At 49.2% G+C, this 25,410-nt stretch overlaps 1 protein-coding gene across 2 annotated transcripts in view; it reads left to right on the top strand.

Moving 5' to 3' along the window:
- Grk3 (G protein-coupled receptor kinase 3) overlaps positions 1-25,410 on the top strand; it is a 103,037-nt gene that overhangs the window by 56,193 nt on the left and 21,434 nt on the right. For both annotated transcript variants that reach the window (XM_005344235.2, XM_013349334.2), the window contains 8 exons: positions 2,422-2,483; positions 5,652-5,703; positions 7,639-7,730; positions 8,983-9,082; positions 15,043-15,121; positions 16,628-16,758; positions 20,111-20,205; positions 23,083-23,190. In XM_005344235.2, coding sequence (XP_005344292.1) covers positions 2,422-2,483; positions 5,652-5,703; positions 7,639-7,730; positions 8,983-9,082; positions 15,043-15,121; positions 16,628-16,758; positions 20,111-20,205; positions 23,083-23,190 — 719 coding nt within the window. The remainder of the gene's footprint in view (positions 1-2,421; positions 2,484-5,651; positions 5,704-7,638; positions 7,731-8,982; positions 9,083-15,042; positions 15,122-16,627; positions 16,759-20,110; positions 20,206-23,082; positions 23,191-25,410) is intronic.

Below are 25,410 nucleotides of genomic sequence, written 5' to 3'. Positions count from 1 at the left end.
GTACCATAGACTACATGGCATGTAGATAGCCCTCAGCCAGTCACATGTGACATTGCTGGACTGTACCATAGACTACATGGCATGTAGATAGCCCTTAGCCAGTCACGTCTGACATTGCTGGACTGTACCACAGACTGTATAGATACAGATAGCCTGTACCCAGTCGCGTCCTGATGCTGCTGGGCCATATGATCTATTGCTTGTCTTGTCACTCGAAGTTCCCACAAGGGAGACGAGATACAGCATTTCTTCTAGAAACAACAGTGACTGCTCACAGTAAAGAGTTTTGCTCAGCTTTTAGCTAGCTGGGGTGCTGTGCTAGATCAGGAGTAGAAGCCCTGCAGTCCAGCTTCCCTCTAGGCTGCCTCTTCTCATGGCAGGGGGCTTGAGGCTGGAGAGTTGAGGACGGGGTACAGGGCTTATTCCTTAATAACTACCCTCTCATGAGAACTGACCAGAGTCCCGGGAGAACTGTATCAATGCCTTCTGAGCCCCTCGGGGCGCTGTCCACCTCCTGCCCACCAGTGCAGCATCACCATGCTGGAGACCAGGCTTCCAATATATGACCCCGGGAGACAGGTGCAGCCACACTCAACCCTTGGCTCCTTCTGTATTCAGATTTCAGCCTTAGTGACAAGGGAACAAGGTCTCTGTAGGCGAGTTCCAAAGACTATGGTAGAAGTGGCCCCAGGGCACTCTCACTCAGAAGACAGCATCCTCATAGCCTAGTGATGAACTGGATGAATGGCTGGACGGAAGGACTGAGGACCATCACCTAGTGAAGTCACTTGTAGCTTAGAGCGGAACACAAGTGTGTTACAGCAAATACAAAGCCATCAATTAATATTCCGTGTGTTTGCCAGTCTGGTTTGGAGAGAAATAAATTGCATCAGTGCATTTGTAGGGGGGTGAGGGGCCTAGCTGGTGGGTGACTGAAACATGCTAGGCCCCAAGCTCTGCTGGCAACATTCTTAAATCTCATTTATTAGATGCAACTGTCCCTTCTTATAGATTGAAGAAACTGAGGACCTAGAGGGGACATGTGCTCTCACCCCCATGGCTGACCACTGGTTCTGTCTCCTTTCACCTGTGTGCATGAGCAGTGGTTCTGAGCAGTGCCTGACACAGCCACCTCAGGACAGAAGGGTTTGTTGGGGCTCACAGTCCACGGAGACACAGCTCTTGTGGTGGGGACAGTGCGGGGGCAGGAGTCCAGTCAGGAAGCTGCCTCTCACGTGATGGTGTTCCCCGCATCAGGGTGGCTCTTCCTTCACAGACATGCTGAGAGATCTGTCTCCATGGTGATTCTAGACCCCTCTCAAGGCTGGCAATCAGTAGCTGCCACCACAGGTTTGATAAGTTAAAATGTGCCCAGATGGTGGTGAAGTAGTCCTAGAGAGGCTTGGCTGCTCTCCAGTTAATGGGAAGAATTCAGTGTTCGATAAAATGGAGAAGTGAACGATTAATGAACCCACCTGTTCCCTGTGGAGAAAGTCTATAAGAGGAACATGGGGACATGAGTCCCCGCCTGAGCGACCTGCTGCCAGGACACTGTCTGCTTCTGAGGACTCCGGTCTCCCACTTTCTCTATGTATTTTGGCAAACTTTTAGTGAAGATGCAGAAAAAGTTAAATTTCCCATCTTCCAACTCATCAAGTGTTATCAAGATATTTTCCCAAAAGTCCACTCTGTGAACTTTGAAGCATGGCCATCCGCCAGCTTCTTGTTCTCAACTGGAGTGTGTGGAGCAGAAAATGTGGCTGCTTGTTCAGGATGATGAAGCAGAGCTGAGGAAGAAGGTAGTTGATCCCCATGTGAGGAGCCTGGAGTTCTCAGCAGCTCTCCAGGGAACTCCCTACACGTCCCAAGGGTGCCCACCCCACCCTACCCCAGAGGCTTCTTTCCTTTCTCCTAAGTACCTTTAGCGCTGAATCTAAAGAAGGTATAACATTAATTAACCACACAGACAATTAGGACAATCAGCTTCCAGTCTTTAAATCTCAGTCCACATGGAAAAGGCTCCTAGCAATTTACAAAACTTGCTGTGAAACTCACTCACATGGCCCAGTGTCAAGTGAAAACATGCTATCTCCCTTTCAGAAGTCAGTCAGAATTTCAAGATGATGACAGAGGTTCACATAGCTCAGGGCTGGGACCCCCTGCGTGGCTCATGAAGCCAGTTCCGATCACTGAAGAAGTGTCTGTAGCTCCTGAGGAGCTGCTCTGTCCCTGACAATGTGGAATGTAGCAGGAGCTGGCTGAGATAATAACCCTGGGATGAGGGGACAGCAAGAGGGACAAACACAGGGCAACGATCGTTCCCGAGAAGCGTGGTTGCTGACCTCAGGCCCGAGTCCACTGGCATGTGCCTGTCTTTGCTTCGTTCCTGCTTACATGGTGTTTCTTCTCCATATTTTCTAGCCATACATAGAAGAAATCTGTGAGAGCCTTCGAGGGGATATTTTCCAGAAGTTTATAGAAAGGTATGCAGCCTGTGTGTGGATACCTGGTGTTTCCCAGTACGTGCTACCCTTCTAACTTGCATTGCCTTAGCCCTCCACAGGCCCTTAGTGGCCATGGCCCACAGCCAGCCTTTGGTCATACTGCTTCCTGAACTTTACGTTATAGTTCTGGGGTGTATGGCTTGATGTGCCCTGGACCCCTGCTTTCTACTTCAGCATGGTCTAAAATTCAGACAGTCTGGGGAACTTCCAGGATTAGAGGGAGGCCTTTGCTGACACAGCATGGTGGCAGTGTTTTATCTGATGTCATATCTTGGATCTTTGAGGCATGTCTTCCTACTGCGAGTCAAGCCTGGGAAGGGATAGACTATGTGCTCAGAGGTATCATTTGCATACTTGATGGATTCGTCCCCCTGGGTTTCCAAGCTACAGAGTAGTGTGCAGTCTTGCTCTAAAGCTGCTCAGGGCTCCTTGAGCTGTTTGTCCGTGTACCTCACAGCCAGTTCTCTGGGCTCCGAGCCCCCGAGAGGCAGCCCCCTGTGTGTGTTCTCCTCGACCGTGTATGTGGTGATTTATCCTGTGCCCAGTGTCTTGAGAAATTGGCATTTATTTATGGTATCGTAGGTACCAGCAGAAACCTCTGGAAAGGGGCTCAGTGAAGCCAGGGAGGAGTGTACACTCTGAGCTGATCTTCAGCCTCATTCCAGGCCAGCCCCACTACCTTGATTTCTCAAATCTGGCTCCCACCTCTGAGCCTATCTTACTGTTGTGTGATGGGGTACCGCTTACTCCAGGCTTAGGGACTATTCTGTTCTTTATCTCAAGAGTCGGTGATCCTTCATCATGGAATGCCAAGGGGCATGATTGCCTTCTTGTGAGTGTGGAGTTTGGGTTTCATAAACACGGGCCTTGGGCATCACCAGAGATGCATAGGCAGATGAGTGGGTGCATTCAGGGGCGAGGTGGGATTCCCTGCGAGCTCTGGCGTCTGTGGAAGAAGGAGAAGCCTTAGCAGTGTGGCTGTGGCTCTCTTCTGCTGTGTTCGGTGAGCACTGAGGCTGGGGAGAGGAAACTGGGAGTGCCGCAGACTCAATGAGCCTCTTGCACCGAGCAGCAGCAGAGTTGGTCCTGGACTCACCCGAGCCGCTCCCACATCCAGGTTTCACCCTCTTTACCCTCCAGGTCCTTTGGCTCTGACTGCCCTGGTCCCTAGAGATTTGCCCTCTGCCCCAGGTATTAATGAAGAACCGTGCCCATGTTAACCCCGAGGCAGATACTCTGCTACATCCCAGGGGACATCTGTGCTTCCTGAAGAGGAACTAGTCACAGCAAGTTCACGCTTAGCCGGCAAAGGGTACTGACTATTATTCCTCTTCCTGAGCTGCCGGAACACTAAGGCTGATTGTAAATGTGTCAGATCCTGTCAGACCCAGACTCTCAGAGAGAAGAGTAGGTTCAAGTCATGAGGGGAGGGGAGTCCCAAAGACTGGCATTTCTGCACAAACCAATGCACGTCTGAACGGTGATTTTAAACAGCCTCGAAGAGACGTTAGGAGGGCAGCAGAGACTAAAGGTCACTTAGGTTCACTGGGAGAACTGCTATGTTTGCAAAGACCACAGGGCTTTGGGTGATTGATATCGGAAACCTTTTATTCAGTGATCCCTGGAGGCTTTCTCTTAGGATGCTGGTACCTGTGACTTCACACAAACCCCATCTTCCCTTCCTCCTCCCTGCTTCATTCAGAGAAGCTTGAATTCTGTGTCTTTATGAGGAATCAGTCAGGGGCTAGGTGAGATGCAGTCTTCTGGTCCTCATCGCCCTTCCCTTCCCTTCTCTCTCCACTTCTTTTCTTTATTTCCCCTCTCTCCTGAATCCAAGACTCTATACCTGTTCAATGGACATTCTACCCCAAAGCTCCATTGCCCAAGCCCACACCCCGAGTTTAATACCACATAAAATTCTGCTCATTAATGGATAAGCAAGCATAATAGTGCCTGAGTTAAGAAGACAGAGGAAGACATTTCTCCACTGTGTGAATGAAGACAGAACTTGGCAGGCAGTGGGGAAGGTACCTTGAGTACCACGGGCTCCCTGCTGTACCCCATGGCTTCTCTAGAAGCTCAGGAGCCTGCAGGTCTCTGTCCACCTGCTCACCCACATATGATCTTTGCCCGGTACCATTTTCTGGCCTTGGTCTCGGCAGTCATAAAATGGGGTCGGGAGGCCCCAGGTCACAGGGCTGTTGAAAGGGGTCAATGAGCCGTGTGGATTGAGCATGCAGTGAACACGGGCTCTGTTTGGTGCTCTTAGAGATATTTGTGAACATTGGTTGTCCTTTTCTTTTTGGGCGTTTAGAGCAGAAGGTCTAAAATAGTAGAACCATCTATAGCTACCAAACCCGTGAAGTGAGACTGCTCCAAATTGAAATGCCTCTTGTGTATAAAAGAAACTAGGTCTCGAAGGCCCTGTGTGGAAAGAAAGACATAGAAAATCAACATCCATACACTATTAAATCAAATTATACATGTGGCATGTGACAGCTGAGGGGAGACACTGGCTCTTTCATTTAAACAGTAAAATTAAGCCACGAATGCTGGGTGAAAAAAGTTTTAATATATATTTTGGGGTTGTATGTCATCGCTCCTCACCCTCCAACTGCTGTATCTCCAAGTTCATGGTTTCTTCTATAATTACTGTTGCTACAGACATTTGTGCGTGAATACATATATTCACACAAGTGAATAACCCGAGGCCACTTCGCTTTGCTCACATGCACATGTGTGCAGGACTGACCACTTGGGACCGGACAAGCTATGTGGGTGATCATTCTTGGAGGGGACTGATTTTCACTTGGGGTGGGGCCATGTGGGGTGTCTCTTGTCCCTGTTGGCAGGTTAACTGTGCTGGTCTTGTTTGGGCAACCATATTGCTGAGAATTCATGTTTGTGGCTTCTCTGTTATATGTCCTGGTCCCTGGCTCTTACAGTCTTTCTGCCCCTCTTCCAAGATTTGCCCTAAGAAGCAGGTGCAGGGGTTGTGTGGGAGACCTGTCGGGTGTAGTCTTTGAGAATGTTTTCCTCGTGTGAGAGGCAACACTGGAGTTGATTTCAGCCCGTCCCTTAAGGCTCTTCTAGAACCCTATTAAGTGTTTATGTAACACTTTGGTAATTACTCATATTCTCTTTTAGCGATAAATTCACCAGATTCTGTCAGTGGAAGAATGTGGAATTAAATATTCATGTGAGTACCATCCTTCTGTTTCCTCTGCCCTGATGTCATGAGAAAACGCTGCTTTGTTCTGGAACATTTTCCCCAAGGGTTCTCAGCAGATGTCCTTGTATGGCTCCATGGCTGGAAAGGCGGGCTCCCATGCTCACTGAGAAGCAGTCAGGACCTTGACTCTCTTTTCTCGTATTTGTGTGAGAATGAGTTCATATACATAGGAAAGGCTATGTTAGGCTGGAATTGATGGACCCCCGAGTGTGACAGTGACAACACAACCTAATATGCTGTCTCTGCAGCCTGGGCTCTGGCCATGTTGTGAAGATTCCTTTCCCTGTCTACTGTAGGATATAATAAAAGGAGTAGAATCCTTTGCTGGAATAAAGTTCCAGGGTTGTTTTATTTCCTTTTCCTTATTTTGAAACTAACAGAAGTAGGGGTTGGGTCAATGGTAGAACACTATTGAGTGCAAGGATTCAGGCCTCAGCATGAGGGACAAATCTCTCTCTCTCTCTCTCTCTCTCTCTCTCTCTCTCTCTCTCTCTCTCTCTCTCTCCACAAAACAGGAAAGTTGAAAAAAGTTGGACGCAGACCACCACTGTGTGTAGTTGCTAGGTAGCACACCATTCCCTAGTCTGAAGTGTCAGTCATTCCGGGAAAGGACTGGTCCGTGGGTCATGTTTGAATGCACAGTTCTGTCTCCATCTCTACCTTCCTCATGAGGATCTTCTGAAAAACATGGGGTTTAATGGGCAAAAGAATCAATTGTGTTTTGTTTTTCAAGAAAATTTGTACCTAAAGCAGTTCTGTTAGAAGAGGAGTTCACTAAACCTGTTGTTTGTATCCCGTGTCCCGGATGGTTTAAAAGAAAGGGTTTGGAACACACACACGCACACACATATACATAGGCACACACAGACACACACAGGCATATACACACAGACACACGTACACATACAAATACACAGATACAGGCACACACATATACATACACACAGGAACAGATACATACACATATACACACAGATAACACACAGGCATACATACACAGACACAGATACACACGTATACATATATATATATATATACAGATACAGACACACACATATATATACACAGACACAGATACACACAGATATTCCCAGATACAAGTACACACATATATACACAGATACAGGCACACACATATACATACACACAGGAACAGATACATACACATATACATACAGATAACACACAGGCATACATACACAGACACAGATACACACGTATACACATATATATACAGATACAGGCACACACATATATACACAGACACAGATACACACAGATATTCCCAGATACACGTACACACATATATACACAGATACATGCACCCCCCCCACACACACATAGACCTCTTTCCTGGCCCCTGAGCTCTGTGGATGGAGGAGCACTTGTATAAATGAAGCCTTTTTCTGTGACTCTCTTTTATTTTCATCTGAGGAGCCCTGCCCACAGCCAGCCTCTCAGCATTTCCAGTGAGAAGGACATTTGTCCTGAAACAGATGCTCTTGACATGGACTCTTGTCCACCCCCCCCACACACACCTCCCAGGATAGTGCCTGGAATAGTCTCATTGTCCCCAAACTCTAGGCTTCCTGGTGGCTGAGCTCACTATTCATTTTGAATAGGAATTCTACACTCACTTGGCCCTAGGGTCATGGCTCGTATAACCTAAGGTTTTCAAGTCTGCAGGGACAATCCCCTCCCACACTGCAGCCCCACACTGTCTCCATGTTGGGCCTGGTGTGTCACGGGGAGGTGGCCAGGGGACAAGGCTGCTTCTAGTTACACCACCCTGAGAGGCTCAGGAGTCTCTCCTGGAAGGGGAAGGGGACAGCAGGCTGTCTGCACTTCGCTTGATGTGACTTTCTGTGATTTTGGTCTTCCTTCTGTCTTATGCCTCCACAGCTGACCATGAACGACTTCAGCGTGCACAGGATTATTGGCCGTGGAGGGTTTGGGGAAGTGTACGGCTGCAGGAAAGCAGACACCGGGAAAATGTGAGCCTCTGTCTTCTCACCGGGGCCATAAGAGTGCACTGTGGAGGCCTTGCTTCCACAGAAAGACATAGGGCTTGAGCTTGGACCATCAGCCTGGTCCTCCACTTGTCAGGGCTGCCATAAGAGTGCACTGTGGAGGCCTTGCTTCCACAGAAAGACATAGGGCTTGAGCTTGGACCGTCAGCCTGGTCCTCCACTTGTCAGGGCTGCCGTAAAGCTAACAGGAGCCACATGCAGAGTGCCCACGCCAGGGCAGGACCGTCCTGCAATTGCTACCTGTTCCTCTTGGAGCTTGAGCCCCATGATGCCCACAAAGGCCCCGTAGGGCTCCTGCTGAAAGTTCCCCCCAGGACCAGGGTGTCCTGTCCTCTCTGCTCTTCAGTAGGAGGTTTTATGAAAACCATCCTGGCAATATGTGGAACATCTCAAAAGTTCCTTGTCAGGGAGAAACTATTTCCCATGTACTGAGGATTCCTTGCCGCCTCAGGAACCCAATCATTGTAGGATTGCACAGAGAAGACACTAAACTCGAGCATCCATGCTCCGCCTGCTTTCCTATAGGTCATGTGATAGGGTCTCAGTGTATGGCCAAGGTTGTCCTGGAACTGTCTACTAGACCAGGCTGAGCTCAGGCTCTTAGAGGTCACCTGCCTCTGCCTCAAGGCATTTCCCAGCATGCCCAGCTCACACTGTTTCAGTTAACAAAACACAAGCAAGCCCGTTTTCTGAGTCCCAGAGAGTTGAAGCAAACGTGACAGTCACCCAAACTTTAGATTTCTCTCTCAGCTTCCCACTGTTTTACTGAAAGTGCTTCCTGCTTTCCTCCAACTGAGATGGTTCTTGCAAATTTTAAGTTGTCAGCGGACCCTCCAATAACCAGCCACAGACATGAAAAGTCTATTTATCACTTGAAAGACCACAACACATGCATGAGGGTGGGAGAAGCCAGTCAGGGTCTCCTGCTCCCCGCTCCCCCGCCCAGTATCATGGGGCAGGAGCACACGGTATGTATTTCTTTATTAATGTTTATTTATTGTTTCATTCTTTATCGAACTAGCTTCTCTACCCACGTGCTGAGAGAAATCCCTGTGGTTCTGCACAATTTCTTTCTTCCCATAGTGCCAGCAAAATGGAGATTCCCTGCAGGGCACCTGGGTGTCATCTTGCTTTCTTTCAATGTGGTAGAAATATTCCAGAAGTTCATGTAGCCTGGTGTAACCAGCTGACTGCACCCTCACCCGTTTGTTCTAAGGTACGCCATGAAATGCTTAGACAAGAAGAGGGTGAAGATGAAGCAGGGGGAGACCCTGGCCCTGAACGAGAGGATCATGCTGTCCCTCGTCAGCACTGGGGTGAGTGGCTGGCCCTGTGGCTTCTTAGCTCTTATCCATTGTTCTTGTTAGTCCGAGCTGATCACAGAGGAGGTTGAACAAGGCTGGATTAGGGTGTTACACAGGGAGGGCCGGGCAGGGTGGGTGGAGTGTGAGGACAGCACAGCCCCTGTCCTGCAGACCCAGCATCTCCCTCGGAGCCCTGCCCTTCCTTGGCTTCCTTCTTTGTGGCGTGTAGTGCCAGATGGCAGAAGAACATTTGAATGTCATTTAATAGTTGCCTACACCGTGGAAAGCTAGCCAAAGGAAGAAAGGTTGCCCCTGTCCTTCATGAGCCAGGTAGGGGTGGGACTTCATTCTGACTTATTTGTCTGGCAGCGGGTGTTGTCAGTCACGGCAGCCTCAGCTCTGGAGCTGGAGATGTGGCTGTGGGAAAGAGCACTTGATGGGCAGGCATGAGGCCTGGTGTTCACTCCCTGGACCACCACCTACAGAAACCCCAGATGCCACCCAACCAAGACAGCTTCCCTTGTCTAAATCTATGCAGCATGTGGACATCAGAAGGCTGCAGGCAACACTCAGAGCAGGGCAGGGTTGGTGCCATGGAGTTGTACTGTGGTGCAGTATCCCTGTCGTAATTGGAGGGTGTCTGATTGTCCCTGTCCAGGCCATAGGTGGGCCCTCTGACTGTCACCACCGGATTCTATGTCCTCTCTGCCCAAAGGATCTCATCAAACCTTTGTTCAGCTGGTAAGAGGGCTGTGGAGACCCAGAGTGGACCCACCGCTTCCAGTTCTCGGCCTCACTGACCCAAGCTCAGTCGTCCCTTTGGAGGCAAAGTGGGTTTTCATGACCAGCTTTTGTTGACTTGTGGTTGGTAATGATTCTAATTTTCAGAGCTTCCAGAAGGACTGTTTGCTACGGAGGCCAAACAGTCATGTTGTTTAGGTGACCTGTAGGATGAGAACGGGGCTCTAAAAATCCCTCATTGTGTGCCCTTGCTTTCCAGCTCTGGACATTTAGCTCCATTTTCAGTGAGTTATTTTAAAGCCCCGTTCGTTTTCAAGATGTCATACGGAGAATGTATTTTTTTTTTTGATGTTGGAAGTATACAAGGTCATTTTGTTTGTATTCTTTTAATTTTTTTTCAAACAAGGGTGTATCTTTGGTCTGACCTGAAGGGAATAAATTTGAAAATGATGTTACATTGGGCCACTAATGTAAGCTGACCGAAGAGAGCCCTACTTATGTCCAGATACTGATCTGGAGGCTGGTTGATGGGGGCACAAGTGCCTCAGCCTGGAGAGCCATAGCAAAGTGACTTGGGATTGTCAGCGTCTAGTTCTGCATGGACACCAGACGACACTCCTTCTGGCGGCCGCTTGGCCCCTGGATCAATGAGGCTGGCAGGCAGTGGATTCCGAGGCAGCAACTAGCCTACCCCTTTTCTCTGTTACTATGTTACTCCTTCTGATCTGTTTCACATCACGTCAGTGATAAGCACTGTGGGGCTTGAACTAAAGCCATGAAAACTAACCACTTACCCTGGGGGAACAACTGAGCTCCAGACTAAAGAAATCAGAGGGTCTGGGGGAGAGGGGGCTTCTAACGTGTGGCAGGGGAGGGGCTTCCTAGGTGTGGCAGGGGAGAGGCTGACCACAAGTATTTGTACAGTCTCACAGTACTTTGGTCAGATGCCCAACTGTCACATGTTGCTGTTAGGCTCTCTACCCTCATGCAGAGATCAGGGAAGGCTCTGGTGGCAGGTGCAGCTTTGGTGAAGTAGCTGTGGGTTTTCCCAAGCATGAACTTGAAAGCAGGCAGAGATCGTCACCTGGCTGTGGTCTGAGGCTGTGAGAAACAAGGCTTGCATAAAGGATTTGAAAGACTCAAACTTGAACGGCTTGCATGTTGAGAACTTGATGGTCAGGACTGAGGCTGGTTACAAAGAAGAAGGAGAAGGTGTAGATCCTGCTGGCTGGAACTGGGTTGACGGGAGCCTATACCTGGCACTGGATGAAACCGCCTTCTATGGAGCCCTGGGGATGCTCAGAGCCCAGCAGGTGTGGGGCTTCCATCCTGGTCGGCTATCCACTCCTTTGTGGCTTCAGGCAAGCAGTACCCTATTCAATGGGCTTGGGCTTGACTTCCTGGGCTTTGAATTAAGGAAGTGAGGCCTGCTGGTTTTTTAGAGCCTCATTCTAAATCTAAAACTCATTCATTTTCTTACTAAAGGCCCTTGCTTTCTCGGGGAGACACAGCCAGCCTCTTTGCAGTTTTTCACGGCTGTCATTAGAAGGACTACAAGCCAGCGTGTCCCAGAATCTTCCCTGTAAGGTCCTCCGGTGTCCTGGGTACAGTTCCCCACCTAAGCTTGGAAAGACCCTGGCCTTACTGAGTTTAGGGTCCTCTGTTCCACTGAGCTGCCCCTTAGATCACAGGGCAAGTTTTAGGGGAGCACCACTGAGGATTAGGGGGAACTGTGGAGCAGAATAAGATGGTTTCCCCAGAAGGTCGTGGAGAGATCTGGAGAAGCATGGGGGGGAGGGCTGTGCTGGCTTGTTTTGTGTCAACTTGGCACAAGTTAGAGTCATCTGAGAAGAGGAAACTTCAATTGAGAAAATGTCTCCATAAGATCAGTCTGTACACAAGCCTGTGGAGAATTTTCTTAGTTAGTGGTTGATGGGGGAGAGTCCAGCCCATTGTGATTGGGGCCATCCCTGGACTGGTGGTCCTGGGTTCTATAAAAAAGCAGACTGAGCAAGCCATGAGGAGCAAGTTACTAAGCAGCACCCCTCTGTGGCCTCTGCATCAGCTCCTGCTTCCAGGTTCCTGCCCTGTTCCTGTCTTGTCTTCCCTCAGTGGACTGTGGGCCAGGATACATAAACCAAACAAACCCTTTATCCCAACTAAATCTTCGTCATGTTGTTTCATCACAGTAATAGTAACCCTGAGTTAAACAGGGCCCAGAAGGCCACAGGCTCACAGGAGGATAGTTCTGTGCTTCTTGTTCTTGAGGGCACACAACACTTGGCATCAATAAATTCACCATCTCAGCAAAGGACCAAAAAGGAAGCTGTCGTTCATCTTGACCCAATTTTCTCTAGAACTTATGGAAATGAGTCTAAGTTTGTACACCGCCTCTCTGCCTCCGTTGTGTTGGGATTGCAAGCACAGGTCACTGTGACTAGCTCTTTAATGTGGGTTCTGGAGATCCCACTCAGACTGTCTCGCTTGCGTGGTGAGAACTTACAGATTAAGCGTCTACCTAATACCAAGGTTTTAAAGAAGTTTTCCTGTGGAAACCTTGGCACCTTCTTTGGATTTTAATAATTCACAATGTTGAGAAAGTCCATATTGTGTGGATAGGCCGTGTTGTGGTTGCAACCCTCCAGTGGTGAGGTGTAGTTGGGATTTTTTTTGGGCCACCTAAATAATGTCTCCTAAATAGAGACACAGAGACTAATGAATTGTGAAGGCCCAGCCATAGTTTAGACTTGCCCACTAGCTCTTTTAGACTAATTTAACCCGTTTCTCTTCAACTATGTTTTGCCTCGGGTCTTTAGTTCTGTATGCCCTATTTTCCTGCTTCCTCCGTATCTGGCTTACTGGCCCCCAGTGTCTCCTGGTGTCTCTTTTTCTTTTTCCTTTAAAGACTAAATTTCTCCTCCTACTTACTCTCCTTGCACAGAAGTCCTGCCTATACCGCATCCCTCTTTCTTGGTCATTCAACTTTTTATCAGAAATCAGGAGCCTAAAGCAGGCAAGGTAAAACAGAAACACATCTTTACATAACTAAACACATCTTTGCATAGTTCAGCATGGGGAACACATCTTTGCATAGTTAAACAAATATTCCACAGTGGTGAGGACACGTGAAGAACCTGGACTTGTGAGTCCTGCGGAAGAAGAGCAGTCATGAGGACTGGTCATCAGGAGAAGCAGCCTTGTCAGGAGTCAGAAGTCCGGAAGTCACCCAAGGCTTGGGACACCAGTTCCCTGCCCAGGCCATTCTTCTCCTGAGCTTTCACAAGGTGGCTAGCTCTGCTGTTAGCCCGACCTACGTGTGACTGAGTCTGCTTCTCTCCCCCTGAGAGCACAAGGTAGCCTGTATTGCTGCACATGGCGCTTGCTCCATGAGCTGGACAGCAGGGTTGGCGGGAGCTTCCCCAGGACCAGATCCAGCTTGAGGCCATCTTCTAGACAGCCCCTGAGCCAAGAACGGCTCATCCGTTTCTAGATGGAGGAAAAGGACACAGAATGGATGGAGGATGCTGTGCATGGTCTGCAGAGCCTGAGCTCCTGTCTAGTGCTCCTTCTGCTGACTCTCCTCAGGGGACTTCCTGGGCTGGGCAAATCCAGCAGAGCTATGCGGCAGCTCTTGCACCTGTAGCACAGGTGGGCCCCCAACTGTCTGCCTAGTGTGGAGTTGCCAGGTCATGGGGTCAGCAGGTGATGCACAGTCCAGGTAACAGCTCCAAACAGCTGGTCCCGGCTCAGCACCTAGGTGTCTAAACAGTAGTGTTGGTACAGAGTGTGAGGCCAGGCCATACTTTGGCTTTGTTGTGCAGATGCTCGGCTGTCCAGCACTGATAGAAAACGCTGACCCTGCCTGTTGCCTTTTATGTTGCATTTATTGCATTCAAGTGACCATCTGCTTGTGTGCTCACTGGAGAGTTCCTTCCTCAGCTGCATTGTTTTGGCTTGAACTTAGGCCACACCGTCTGAACTACATTTACCTTATGAGCAGTTCTGTGTGTGTGTGTGTGTGTGTGTGTGCACACCTGTTTGTATGTATGTGTATGTATGCTCCTGTATACATGTGTACACCTGTGTGTATATGTATATATATTATATGCACTTGTGTTTGTGGATACATGTGTGTATACCTATGGATACTTATATGCATATGTATGAGCATACCTGTGTGTATCTGTGTGCCTCTATATGTGTGTACACATGTGTATACACGTGTATTTATATAGTGTGTGCTCCTATGTGTGTGCACATGTATATATGAGTGCATATATATGTAATATGTGTGTTTATTTTTGCTTGTATATATGTGCATATGCATGTGTCATCTGTGTGTGTGTGTGTGTGTATGCTCACCTTATTCAGAGGCATGGGGATACTTGTCCATATGTGTGCCTGTGGAGGCCAGAAGTGGATGCTGGCTTAATCTGTCACTCTGTACCTTGTGTTTTGAGACAGGGTCTCACCCTGAACCTGGAGCTCACTGACTTGGCTAGATGGACAGCCAGTGAGCCCTAGGGATCCCCTTGTCTCTGCCTCCCCAGTGTTAGCATTCCAGTGTGTACTGAGGTGGGTGTGGGCATCTGGACTCAGGTCCTCACGCTGTGCAGCAGTGTTCCCACCGAGCCTTCTCCCAGCCCCGTGAGAAGTCATCACATCCGTCTGTGACTTTCCTGGCTGTTTTTCACAAAGCGTGTCTGTACTTTAGCTGCTGTCAGCCTGTCAGCGCTCATTTCTGTTAGGTTTCTGTGGAATCCATAACTGATTCAAGGGACGTGGACACCCATTTACTGTTACTCTGTCAGTCACTCTACAACATAGGTTCCACCTTCAAAAGCTAATTTCGTCCTAATAGCACAGACGCCAGCCACCCTCTCGTTCGGTTCTCCTGCGTTCAAAGCAGAGATTCAAATACATAGTTGACTGGACAGAACCCAAACCATGGCCAGCAGAGGCCAGTGGGGCAGCAGCGTCCCTGAAGGCTCTGAAGAGAGCAATGCCAGGTTGAGTCAGGGTGAGAGAATGTCTCGAGTTCAGCTGCTCTGATGGCCTGTGTCTGTCTCTGTCATCAGCAGGATCGTTGCTCCATGGTTTCTGAAGTGACCAGTGCATGTCACACTCAGGGTCAAGGAGAAGGAGTAGGAGTCTGCAGTGGGGTGTTTGGTGGTAGGAATGATTTCTGGGGCGGCTTCTGTTCTGCTCAGACTTGTGTTCATTCTCTCTAGGACTGTCCCTTCATTGTCTGCATGACTTACGCCTTTCACACACCGGACAAACTCTGCTTTATCTTGGACCTGATGAATGGTAAGCAAACCCAAGGGTTCAGCTGCAGGGAGAGCTCTGTGTGGCATTCATTCTGAGCTGGTGGCACCCAGGCATGCTGGACTCTGCGAACCTGTCCCATAATTGTAATCTCTTTGTAATTTGGAGGGCATCTTTGCCCTTTGGACTACAGTAGATTCATCTTCAATATTGGCTGTGATTTCTCTCTCAGCCTCGCCATTCTCTCTCTGGGAAGCTAGGTCTAGAAACTTCTCACAAAATTAATCCTGGCCTTGAAGTTTTACCTTCTGGACTGCAGTTGCCCCCAGGCTTTAATTAGCTTATTTCGTGGTCTCAACTCTTGGGAATGAAATATCTCCGAAGCCTATAGGCCAAACACAGGCATGCATTAAGAAGCTGGCTTTCCAGGACTGGTTTGTGTGGGTCCTGCCTTGCTCCTCTGTGTTTCCGATGTCCTCAGGACTCTGCATTCATCTTTGAAACATGAACAGTTACCCCGAAAACACACAGATACAAAATGTTCAGCTGCGGAGGCTTTCAGCACGAGGATGTGATATTGGAGCACTTGGAGTATTTTTAGGAAAAGCTGACATGAAAGATGAACCATTCAGCCATTCAGATTCTTTTTATTTTTTTAGTTCCCTTGAAGTTTTATTATGTTTTGAGTGTTTGATTTGAGCTCAGATCTACCCCCAAAATAGGAAGAACATAAGGTCAGTAATGAGCCAAAGATGCCAGTGCCAACAGCACATGCCTTGCAGATCCTGTGTGTAGATAGGCAGAAGGGGGCAGTGCTCATGGAGGCGTGAGGACAGAGTGGCCCCTTCCCTGCCAGGGCCAGGCTGGTGGAGGCTGAGCTGGCCCACTGGGAAGAGCTTGGAGCTCTTTGTTTAGTGTCTCAGTACGTGTGCAATGAGGGCAGAGGTGTGTGGAGTCCAGGGCAGCAAAGTCAGCCATGTGACAGACTTTATCATATACCCCTCCCTGCCCTGGGCCTTATGGGCTGTCCTTGAAGCAGTGCAACTATTTCCTTTTCCCAACATTGTATTTTGAACAATTCTGAAGTCAAGGCTAGGGTAACAGTTTTATGAGGTTTCTTGGATACCCATCACCTAGGGTTTTCCAGTTACACTTCACTGGTTTGACAGCATCATATCCCCCTCCATGGGACCAGTGTTGAAGGCTTTTCTTTTCTTGGTTTTTTTTTTTTAACTGTGGACTATTGAGGCTGTCATTGCTTTGGAACACTATGTAGGTGGGTCCAGTTACTAGGCAGGTTTAAATGATCAGTGGTTCAGCTGGCCCATGCCTGGTGGTATAATTGGTAGCAGAGCCACCAAGCCCCTAATGGTGGCTCCATCTCATTCACTTGAAGTTGTTTCTATAATGATCAACTTTGATCTGATTACAGAAACCAAAGACAGGTGTCAAAGCAAAAGGAAGAGCCATTCTGTTTTGCTCTAGCACCCTCCTTCTTTAGGGTGACCCCATCTACTCTCAGTGAACATTCTGGGTCTCTGGTTGCAGGGGGCGACATGCACTACCACCTCTCCCAGCACGGGGTGTTTTCTGAGAAGGAGATGCGCTTTTATGCCAGCGAGATCATCCTGGGTCTCGAGCACATGCATACACGCTTTGTTGTCTACAGAGACCTGAAGGTGAGGAGGATTGGGGTGTGCCCACAGCAGGGACGGTACCTGTGGCCAATCCCCATTGTCATGGCAACCTCAGTGCCTGCTAAGGTGCTGGGTGAAGTTCTCATGCTAGGTCCAGGTGTTACACAATAAAGGAGATGCTAGTTGGTATGTTTGGGGCATTTCCAACTTCATATATAATCATGGTTTGGTTGATGCTCACTAAGGGACAGATCTTACCCTGCTGGTGGGTCAGGGTTTGAGAGGGATAAAGACAAGCTGTGGGCCGAGATGAAGGATGATGGAGTCCTTGCTCCTGTGAACAAGGCTGCTTGGATGGAAAGGGGTGGGTTGTGGATTGCAGCTCAGTTCGTAAAACTTCCTGGGGACACCTTGTGGTCCCTTACTGAGCTGAGATTGACTACTGAGCTATGGTCAAGTGCTTGGTGCTGGGGTCTCCATGCAGGAGGGAATATGGGTGTGTCCATGGTGACACTGTCTTATGTGTGATGCAGACAGAGAAAAAAATAAAAGGGACTGAATTAGTCAGGGATTCTATTTCTGCAATAAACCTCCATGACCAACACCAACTTAGGGAGGAAAGGGTTTGTTTCATTTTATAGCTTGTAGTCCATCACGTAAGGAAGTCAGGACAGGAGCTCAAACAGGGCAGGGACCTAGAGGCAAGAGCATGCAGAGGCCATGGAGGGGTGGTTGTAATGGTCTGCCCTGTCCCTTTAAGAGATAAGCCCTGCCCACTCTCCTCCCCTTGGATCTTCCTTCCTCTTCCAGCCTGCAAGCTCCCTCCTTTCTGTCTCTCTCTTCCCTCTCCTGAAGAAGTAACTTCTGCTTCTCTCCCTTCTCCCCTCCCCCTCTGGTTCTCTCTCTTTCTCTCTCTGTCTCCCCGTCTCTCTGTCTCTCTGTCTCTCTGTCTCTCTCTCTCTCTTTCTGCCTCTCTCTCCCCTTTTCCCCCTTCTCCCTCCCTCTCTCCTCACCCTCCCTCCTATAGCCCACTGAGTAAACTCTGCCCAAACCCTCTCTCCACATGGTATGGCTATCCCTCTCTGTCTCTCATCCGCTGCAGCTCCTCGAGGGATTGGCTGCCCCACCGAGGGCTCTCACCTGCCACGTGGCTCCCTGCCTAGTACCCACTGCTCCTTGTGGCTCCCTGCCTGGTACTCACTGCCCCTTGTGGCAAGCTGCCCGCTGCCGCCCCTTGGTGACCGCAGTGTTTTACTTTTACCATTACAGTGCTGCTTACTGGTTTATTCCCCCACTGCTTGCTCAGCCTGCTTTCTTAGAGAACCCAGGACCACCTGACCAGGGACGGTACCACCCACAATGGGCTGTGTCTACCCCATCAATCACTAATTAAGAAAATGCCCTACAGGCTTGCCTACAGCTTGATCATATGAAGGCATCTTCTCAATGATGCTTCTCTTTTCTCAGATGACTCTAGCTTGCGTCAAGTTGACAAAAACAAACAAACAGAATCATCCAGGGTGAGCCCCCGACAGATTATAGACATGTGTGGGATGTCTCAGTAGCAACGAGAGGTGAATTGTAGAGATGGCAGCTTACCAATAGGATAAGAGAATGCCGAGACAAAGTGCTGGTGGCTCACTCTGTCTCCTTCTGGAGTGGTCGAATATGCAGTGGTCTGAGATGAAGTCCTGTTACTTTCTCCAGGGCTCTGTGAGACGTTGTTGCTTGTTTGAGACAGGGGTCTCCCTGTGTGTAGTCCAGGGCAGCATGGAACTTGAGATCCTCCTGTCTCAGCCTCCCAAGCTGTACCAGCCTGTCCTGACGCTGATAGATCTAGGAAGCAAAATGCTATATTTTGGTTTTGGGCACATAATTTCTTTTCCCCGAATACTTCTGAGAAGTTGAAAGTGTTCTTTGTGTTAAAGGATTACTCTCTTAGCTTTCTTTCATGTGTGCATACAGAAGAAAAGATAATTTTTTATTAAACTAGAAATAACCAGATGCTGGTGGGCTCATGGCATGTTAGCTGTTCATGAATTTTATGAGGAACCAGATAGATGCTGACAGCTCACGGAGCTGCTGCCCTGTGTCTTAATTTAGACCCTGGGATGGCTTTTACCCATGTCTCTGCTGTGTTTGTTTTCTAAGCTTTTTAGTAGGCAGTGATGTTATTCAGTTCCCATTCTAATTTAATCCTATTCACTCATGATTATTCATGCTTCAGTATTGTAAGAGCTTGCCATTATTTTTATTTTAGTCAAAACAATAGGTGCTTCACGGCAGAAGGCAAAAAGCTATTCCTGAGGAGACTGTGGTTGGGTGTGTTGGGGGCGTGGCCTTTGTTTCTGTGATTGCTCTGCCCAAATCTAATGTGGATGGAAATTGTCCCAGTCACCTCAGAGTCAGGATCAGACCGTTTTGGCCATTTGCTAGGGCCCTCGTCAGCGGTGGCTGTTCGTCAGAATTAGCATGAAGCTTTGGGATGCTCCCAGTCCTTGGGTCAACAGTTGAACATCTCTGCAAGATCCCTTCCTTGTCTTGGCCCTTGAAGTCATGTTCTCTAAACCTCGTGGTCCACAGATGACCTCCAGAAGCCTGTGCACCTGCTCCCCATTACTAGGATGTCCATACGGCTACACCTGAGCTCTTGGGGTAACCCCATTGCTAGCATGTCCCTGTGGCTACACTGGAGCCCTTGGAGTAATGGGGAAGACATGCTTCCAATTCTATAGTGGGAACCCTGCTGCCCCCCCCCACTTTGGGTGTCATTCTCTGGTGGGGTTGGTGTAATAGCTAAGATAAAATTGCGCAGTTCCCTGAGGGGCGGCAGTAGGCCATAGGGGTAGCTGGGTCCCACCACCTGAGGCCTCTGTGTGTCCCAGGAGGGTGGGAGGTGGTGGGTGAGAAACCTTGGTAGGTCGGCATGGAAGCCGGTCCCCACAAGGAGTTGCAGTGGGTGAAAGATGGATAGGCATGCCATGCAGAGAGAGGGTTTGGGTATAGTTTATTCAGTAGGTTATGGAGGGAAAGGAAGAGGGGGAGAGGGGAGAGGATGAGGAGAGGAGAGGAGGCTGCAGCCACCTCTTCCAAAGAGAGACAGGGCAGAGAGAGCCCAGGCTAGAAGCAGAAGAAAGATCTACTTGCCTCTGTGGATGAGGGAGGGTGTGGGAGGGACTTGTCTCTTAAAGGGACAAGACAGACCATTACAGGGAGGGCCCTTTGTCCGCCTTACAGCTCCTTCCCACTGAAGTCAGCAGAGTGGAGCTGTGTTCCTTGTACTGCTGGCTGATTTGAGAACACAGAGTTCCCCATGATGACATAGGGATGCCCTGTGGAGGTCATGTGCAGCTCGGTTGTCTCCTGGGGACTCTTGAACTTCTTTTTCTTTCAGCCTGCAAACATCCTCCTGGATGAACACGGTCATGTGAGGATATCTGATCTTGGTCTTGCCTGCGATTTCTCCAAAAAGAAGCCGCACGCCAGTGTGTGAGTAGCATGTCCGCTGCGTTTGCCGTGGTCCACAACGTGGCACCTTTGTTCAGGCAGCACACCTGGCCACAGGTACCCCTGTCTCGCATCAGCTGCATTTTCTCTGTTGTACTCAGTATCAAGGTGGTAGGAGTGGAGGTAAAGAGCAGAGTGCTTCCTGTCACTGTTTATGGGGACAGACACAGTTCCTGGGGAACTGACCCTGCTTGGGAAGGGGTCTGGTTCTGAAGAAGCTGAAGGTCATGCTGCCCGTGGAATCTGAGCAAGTCAGCTCACCTTTTACCTTCAGTCTCTTCTGTAAAGTAGAGCGAATACATTTTTACCTCATCGCCAGAGTATGTGACAGAGCCCATGCCCGAGAGAGGCGTGTGATGCTGCCCAGGATGCCCCCAGGGAGAGCTTGGGCTGGCTTCCTTCTCTGTCTTCTGTACTTTGGGAACTTCAGGGAACCAGCCACCTGCTTACTCACCGTTCAGGGCTTAACACAGGCCGTATCCTAGACTTGAGAGGTGAACCAGTTGCCATAGGGAAGTGCCTCTTGAGCCCACAGCCATCTCTGAGGACTGGGAGCTGCATTTAGTGGTGGCAGAGCTAAGTTCAGGTGACCTGGCCTTTGGCCACCTCTAGATAAAAGCCTTGCCCTAGCTCTGAAGAAGAGTGTGCCAGTGACCACCCCGAATGCCCACTTTCCCTTCTAGAATGTCTCCCCCTGGGCCCATGAATGGCTCAGCAGAGAAAGCTGTTGCCACACTGCTTGACCATCTGAGTTCAATCTCCAGGCTTTACATGAAGGGAGGGAGGAGAAAACTGACTCCCATAAGTTGTCCTGTGTCCTCCACACACAAGCCATGGCCTGACACACATGCACACACAGGCACTAAATAAATAGGAAAGTTTCTCATTCCTAGCGCCGAGTCTTCTACAGTTACATTTCACCATCCCTCTGGGCAAATGTTCTCTCTACTGATGGTCCTGGAGATAGGTACCCTGAGTTTCATTCTGTGTGCAGATTAAGTATAGGCCTTCCTTTTGTGTAACTAGATCTGAAGGGGTGGATTTGCGGTGCTTAATGAGGGTCTGCTTTAAATGCAAACTGCCTTTGAAAGCGCATTGCTCAGCTGTTGATACATGGATGGTAAACGGTACATTTTCTCTAAGCAGATGCCCTTTGCCCGGAAACTGTTGCAAGGCTCTGAGAGCATCAAGGGTCTGCCCAGCGGGCTATCTGCACTTCCCCCAGGCAGTTCCTTGGCCACAGATGCTTTTGCATTTTTAATGCCACCCCTCTTTGGCATGCTCTTGTCTTCAGTTTACTGTGGTCATTACTAAACATGAGTAGGAGATTCATAAGGATGCATCTTCCCAGAACTCAGCTCTGTGGCATGGCATAGTTTATCCTACTAAGCTGGCCGCCTAGGTCCTGAGAGGCAAATCCAGTCCACATGGAGGCCTGCTGTGCCTGCCTCTGGAAGCACTGTATTTTGAACAGTGGCTTGGCTTCCTTTTTCTGTCACTGTGATAGAATGCTCTGATAACAGCAACTTAAGGGAACGAGGACTTGGGTTGTATTCCAGGTTATATCGAATCACGACAGGGACATCCTAGCTATGGACCTGAGGCAGCTGGGCACATCACATCCAGTCAGGAAAACGGTCCCTGCTCTGCTCTCTTTGTCCCTTTTGTACAGCCCGGGACCCAAGCCTAGGGAATGGTGCTGCCCACTTTTAGTGTGGGTTTTCCCATCTCAATGAACTTTAATCAGTTCAGACCCAGGCATGCCCAGGAGTGAGTGGTCCCTCCCAGGTGTTCCAAATCTGTGTGGACAGTTGACACTGGCCGTCTCAAACAGCATTCACAAAGAGATTGGGCTGAGAAGTTGGCCAGGCTCCTGGTTTAAATGCTGGCATCACTTCAGTGCAGATAAATGTACAGGGAGCATTGTGACCGTGGGCGGCGCTAGTGAACTCCAGAGCTAGTGGACACCTGCAGAGCCATCTACATCAGCTGGTTTGATTTCTCCTGGAAGATGTCCCTCCCCTCCCAAATGGTGGTTCAGTCATGGATAGCACCCCACAGTCACCTCAAAGGGCTTCCAAGCTATCTAAAGCTCAGCTTTTCCAATAAGCATTTTGGAAGCCCTGGCAGGGGCCTCCTCTGTTGCTGGCATGGCTCTTTTGATCTTATGCTGGCAGCTTGTGGAAAGCCAGGCCTGCCACTACCTGCCAGCACCCATTTCACATATTGTGCAGCTCCTTCAAGCCTCCCCATGGGCTCCAGTGATCACCCATGATCCTTACTGACTTGGGGTTTCTGAGTGAATCCTCAGTGTGCGTAAGCAAGTCAGCAGCACTTACCCTAAGGCAGGGCATGATTTGAACCTTGCCTCCTGCCCTACGTAGGTTCACCTCTTGGGCCTTGTGATGCTGAGCCATGGCCATACTTGCGTTCCCCTCAGCACCTCTTCATCCTCTCATTGACAGAAGTCAGTGAGAAAGAGAACAGCTATAGAGCTGCAGACAGGGGCTTTCTCAACATTCTTTTTGATGGCGTCGTAGATCCCCCAGGTCGCTCAGGCTCATCTTGGGGCACAGTGTATGTACCTATGGGTCTTCACAGACACCACCAGCCAGATCAGTTGCATCAACCCTGGCGGTCCACTGGGTGATAGATGGCCTAGCCAAATTGCCCTCATCCTCCTTCCCTTCCTGTGTGAACTCACGATCGCCTTCTGCAGAGCACTCAGCATAAGGCGTGTGCTCAGGCCATGGTGCATGCTCTCTTCTCCGTGTTCAGCCACTGCCCTCTCAACACGGGGCGGTGTCCTCCTTATTCCAGAGTGAGCGTCCTCCCGTGACCATCTCCTTCCCTCCCCAGGGGCACCCATGGGTACATGGCTCCGGAGGTGTTGCAGAAGGGGACACCATATGACAGCAGCGCCGACTGGTTCTCCCTGGGTTGTATGCTCTTCAAGCTCCTGCGGGGGTGAGTGGAACCCAGATGTCCTGTCCTGGGGTGCTTGGGTCCAGGTTAGCTGAGGTTAGCCCAGTGGCAGAGGGCTTGCCTCATGTGCAAGAGACCCTGCATTCCATCCTTAGCCTGTGGGTGGGGAGAATATTTATAAATTACTGTCTTGATGTCATGTTAAATCGCACAGTGGCCTTTAAGCCACACTGCTGCAGATGATGGCCATGGTGGTGCCTCCTTTTTACTCAGGCCAGCTTCTGTGCTGAGGACTCAGAGATTAAAACTTTATGGTTCCATCTTTTTGTCCCATGCCATAGGTCCTAGGTACCTTAAGCTAGGACTAAGGTAAAATAAGACTAAATAGAGCAAACCAAGAGGGCTTTGGAGCATTTCCACAGTAAGCCGTATTCTAGAACTATGTGGAAGTATTAAAACATGGATGACTGGAGAAGGTGGTGTGTGTCTCCCTCCCCCCCACAAATGACTTCTCATGATTCCTGAACCTCAAGCATTTGGGGAATTCTGGAGAGTGGGGCAGGGGGCGCCAAAGTAACCCTGCCTGAAAAGTTGGCATTTCTTTGTGAGTCTGCTAACGTTGTCTCTTGGAAGTTGACCTTTCTACTTGACTGTATCCTAAGCTATAGAGACACTGAGTTGGGCAGCAGGGAGGAGATGATTGACAGCTGACACCTTCTGTGACTTTCTAGATGCTCTAGCTGGTTTTAAGTGGGAGCTTGTTCTAGCAGAACCCAACTGTACTTGTCATTCTCACTACAGAGGTCCAAGAAAGATGCCTGTCCCCGCTTCCTGTCTCGATGTCCCTCTTATCAGTTGCCCAGTAGCCTGTGCCTACAGTCTGTTGAGGGTTCACTGCACCCCTGGGAAAACTCATAGGTTCTGCTTAGTACATTTGAAGAGCTGTTGAATGCCATAGTCCCCCAAACTTGGCTCCAAGTACCACACACTATATCCTTGATGCTTCTGTAATCCAATTCTGCTGCGCCCATCGTATTCCCTGGGGATCTAAAATTGTATTACCGCTAAGAAAGTCAGGTCTGTTATTCCATAATTACATTACCAGTACCATGTCGGTGGAGCCCAGGCGCCCCTTATTCCTGATCCCAGGACTAGCTGACCTGATTAGAGGCTATGCAGAGCGAGTCAGAGGAAGCCATTTCCCAGGGAGGCCCCCTTCTGTCCCCACTACAGTCCTTGCAGGTTCAGGGAGACACCCAGCTCCAGTGGCTGGAGACAACAGGGCACAGCGGAATTGGATTATGAAAGCATCAAGCCAAACTGTCCATACGAGGGTCGTCAATAAAGGACCCCAGGGAAATGGTGCAAGCCCGAGAAAGACGACTTTGTGTTTGAAGAACCGGGAAGGGCTTGTCTGATTATCACTTCAGTCCTGTGCAACTGTGAATTGCCCCTCGTGGAGTGAGTTTAGTTTTACACAGCTGCAGTTCAATTTCTAAGTCCTTCTGAATAGGGAAATAGAAAGTCCTTGGTGAAATCCTTCCTCTCCTGGGGCGAGAAGTTTTTGTCACAGACCTTAAGATTCTGAGGATGGCCCCAGGGACAAGTGTGGAGAGAGAGGTGAGAGAGATGGAAGCCAGACAGTGGGCACAGGTCAGGTGACCAAAATGCCCAACTACAACTCTTCAAAAGGAGTCTCATGGAAGGGCTGCTTTGGGAGGGGGGCGTCTGGTGAGATGGCTCCGCTCAGAAAGACACCTGTCATCAAGCCTGGGGACCTGGGTTCAATCCCTGGGACCAACACGGTAAAAGGAGAGAACCAACTCCTCAAAGTTGTCCTCTGACCTCTACACATCTCCCCACATGCGTGTACATGCATGTGCTAGCACACATATACACACACACACATACAAACACACACATGCAAACACACACATACACACACATACGTAAACACACATACACACACACATATATATACACACACATACAAACACATACACACACATACACATACATACACACATACACATACATACACACATGCACACACATACACATACACACACATACACACATACATACACACACATACACACACACATACACATACACACACATACACACATACACATACATACACATACACACATACACACATACAAACATACACACACATACACACATACAAACATACACACACATACACACACATACATACATACATACACACATACACACATACACACATACATACACACA

Source organism: Microtus ochrogaster, chromosome 2, assembly GCF_000317375.1.
Source record: "Microtus ochrogaster isolate Prairie Vole_2 chromosome 2, MicOch1.0, whole genome shotgun sequence".
Lineage (NCBI taxonomy): Eukaryota > Metazoa > Chordata > Mammalia > Rodentia > Cricetidae > Microtus > Microtus ochrogaster.
This window is presented reverse-complemented; position numbering and strand designations above follow the sequence as displayed.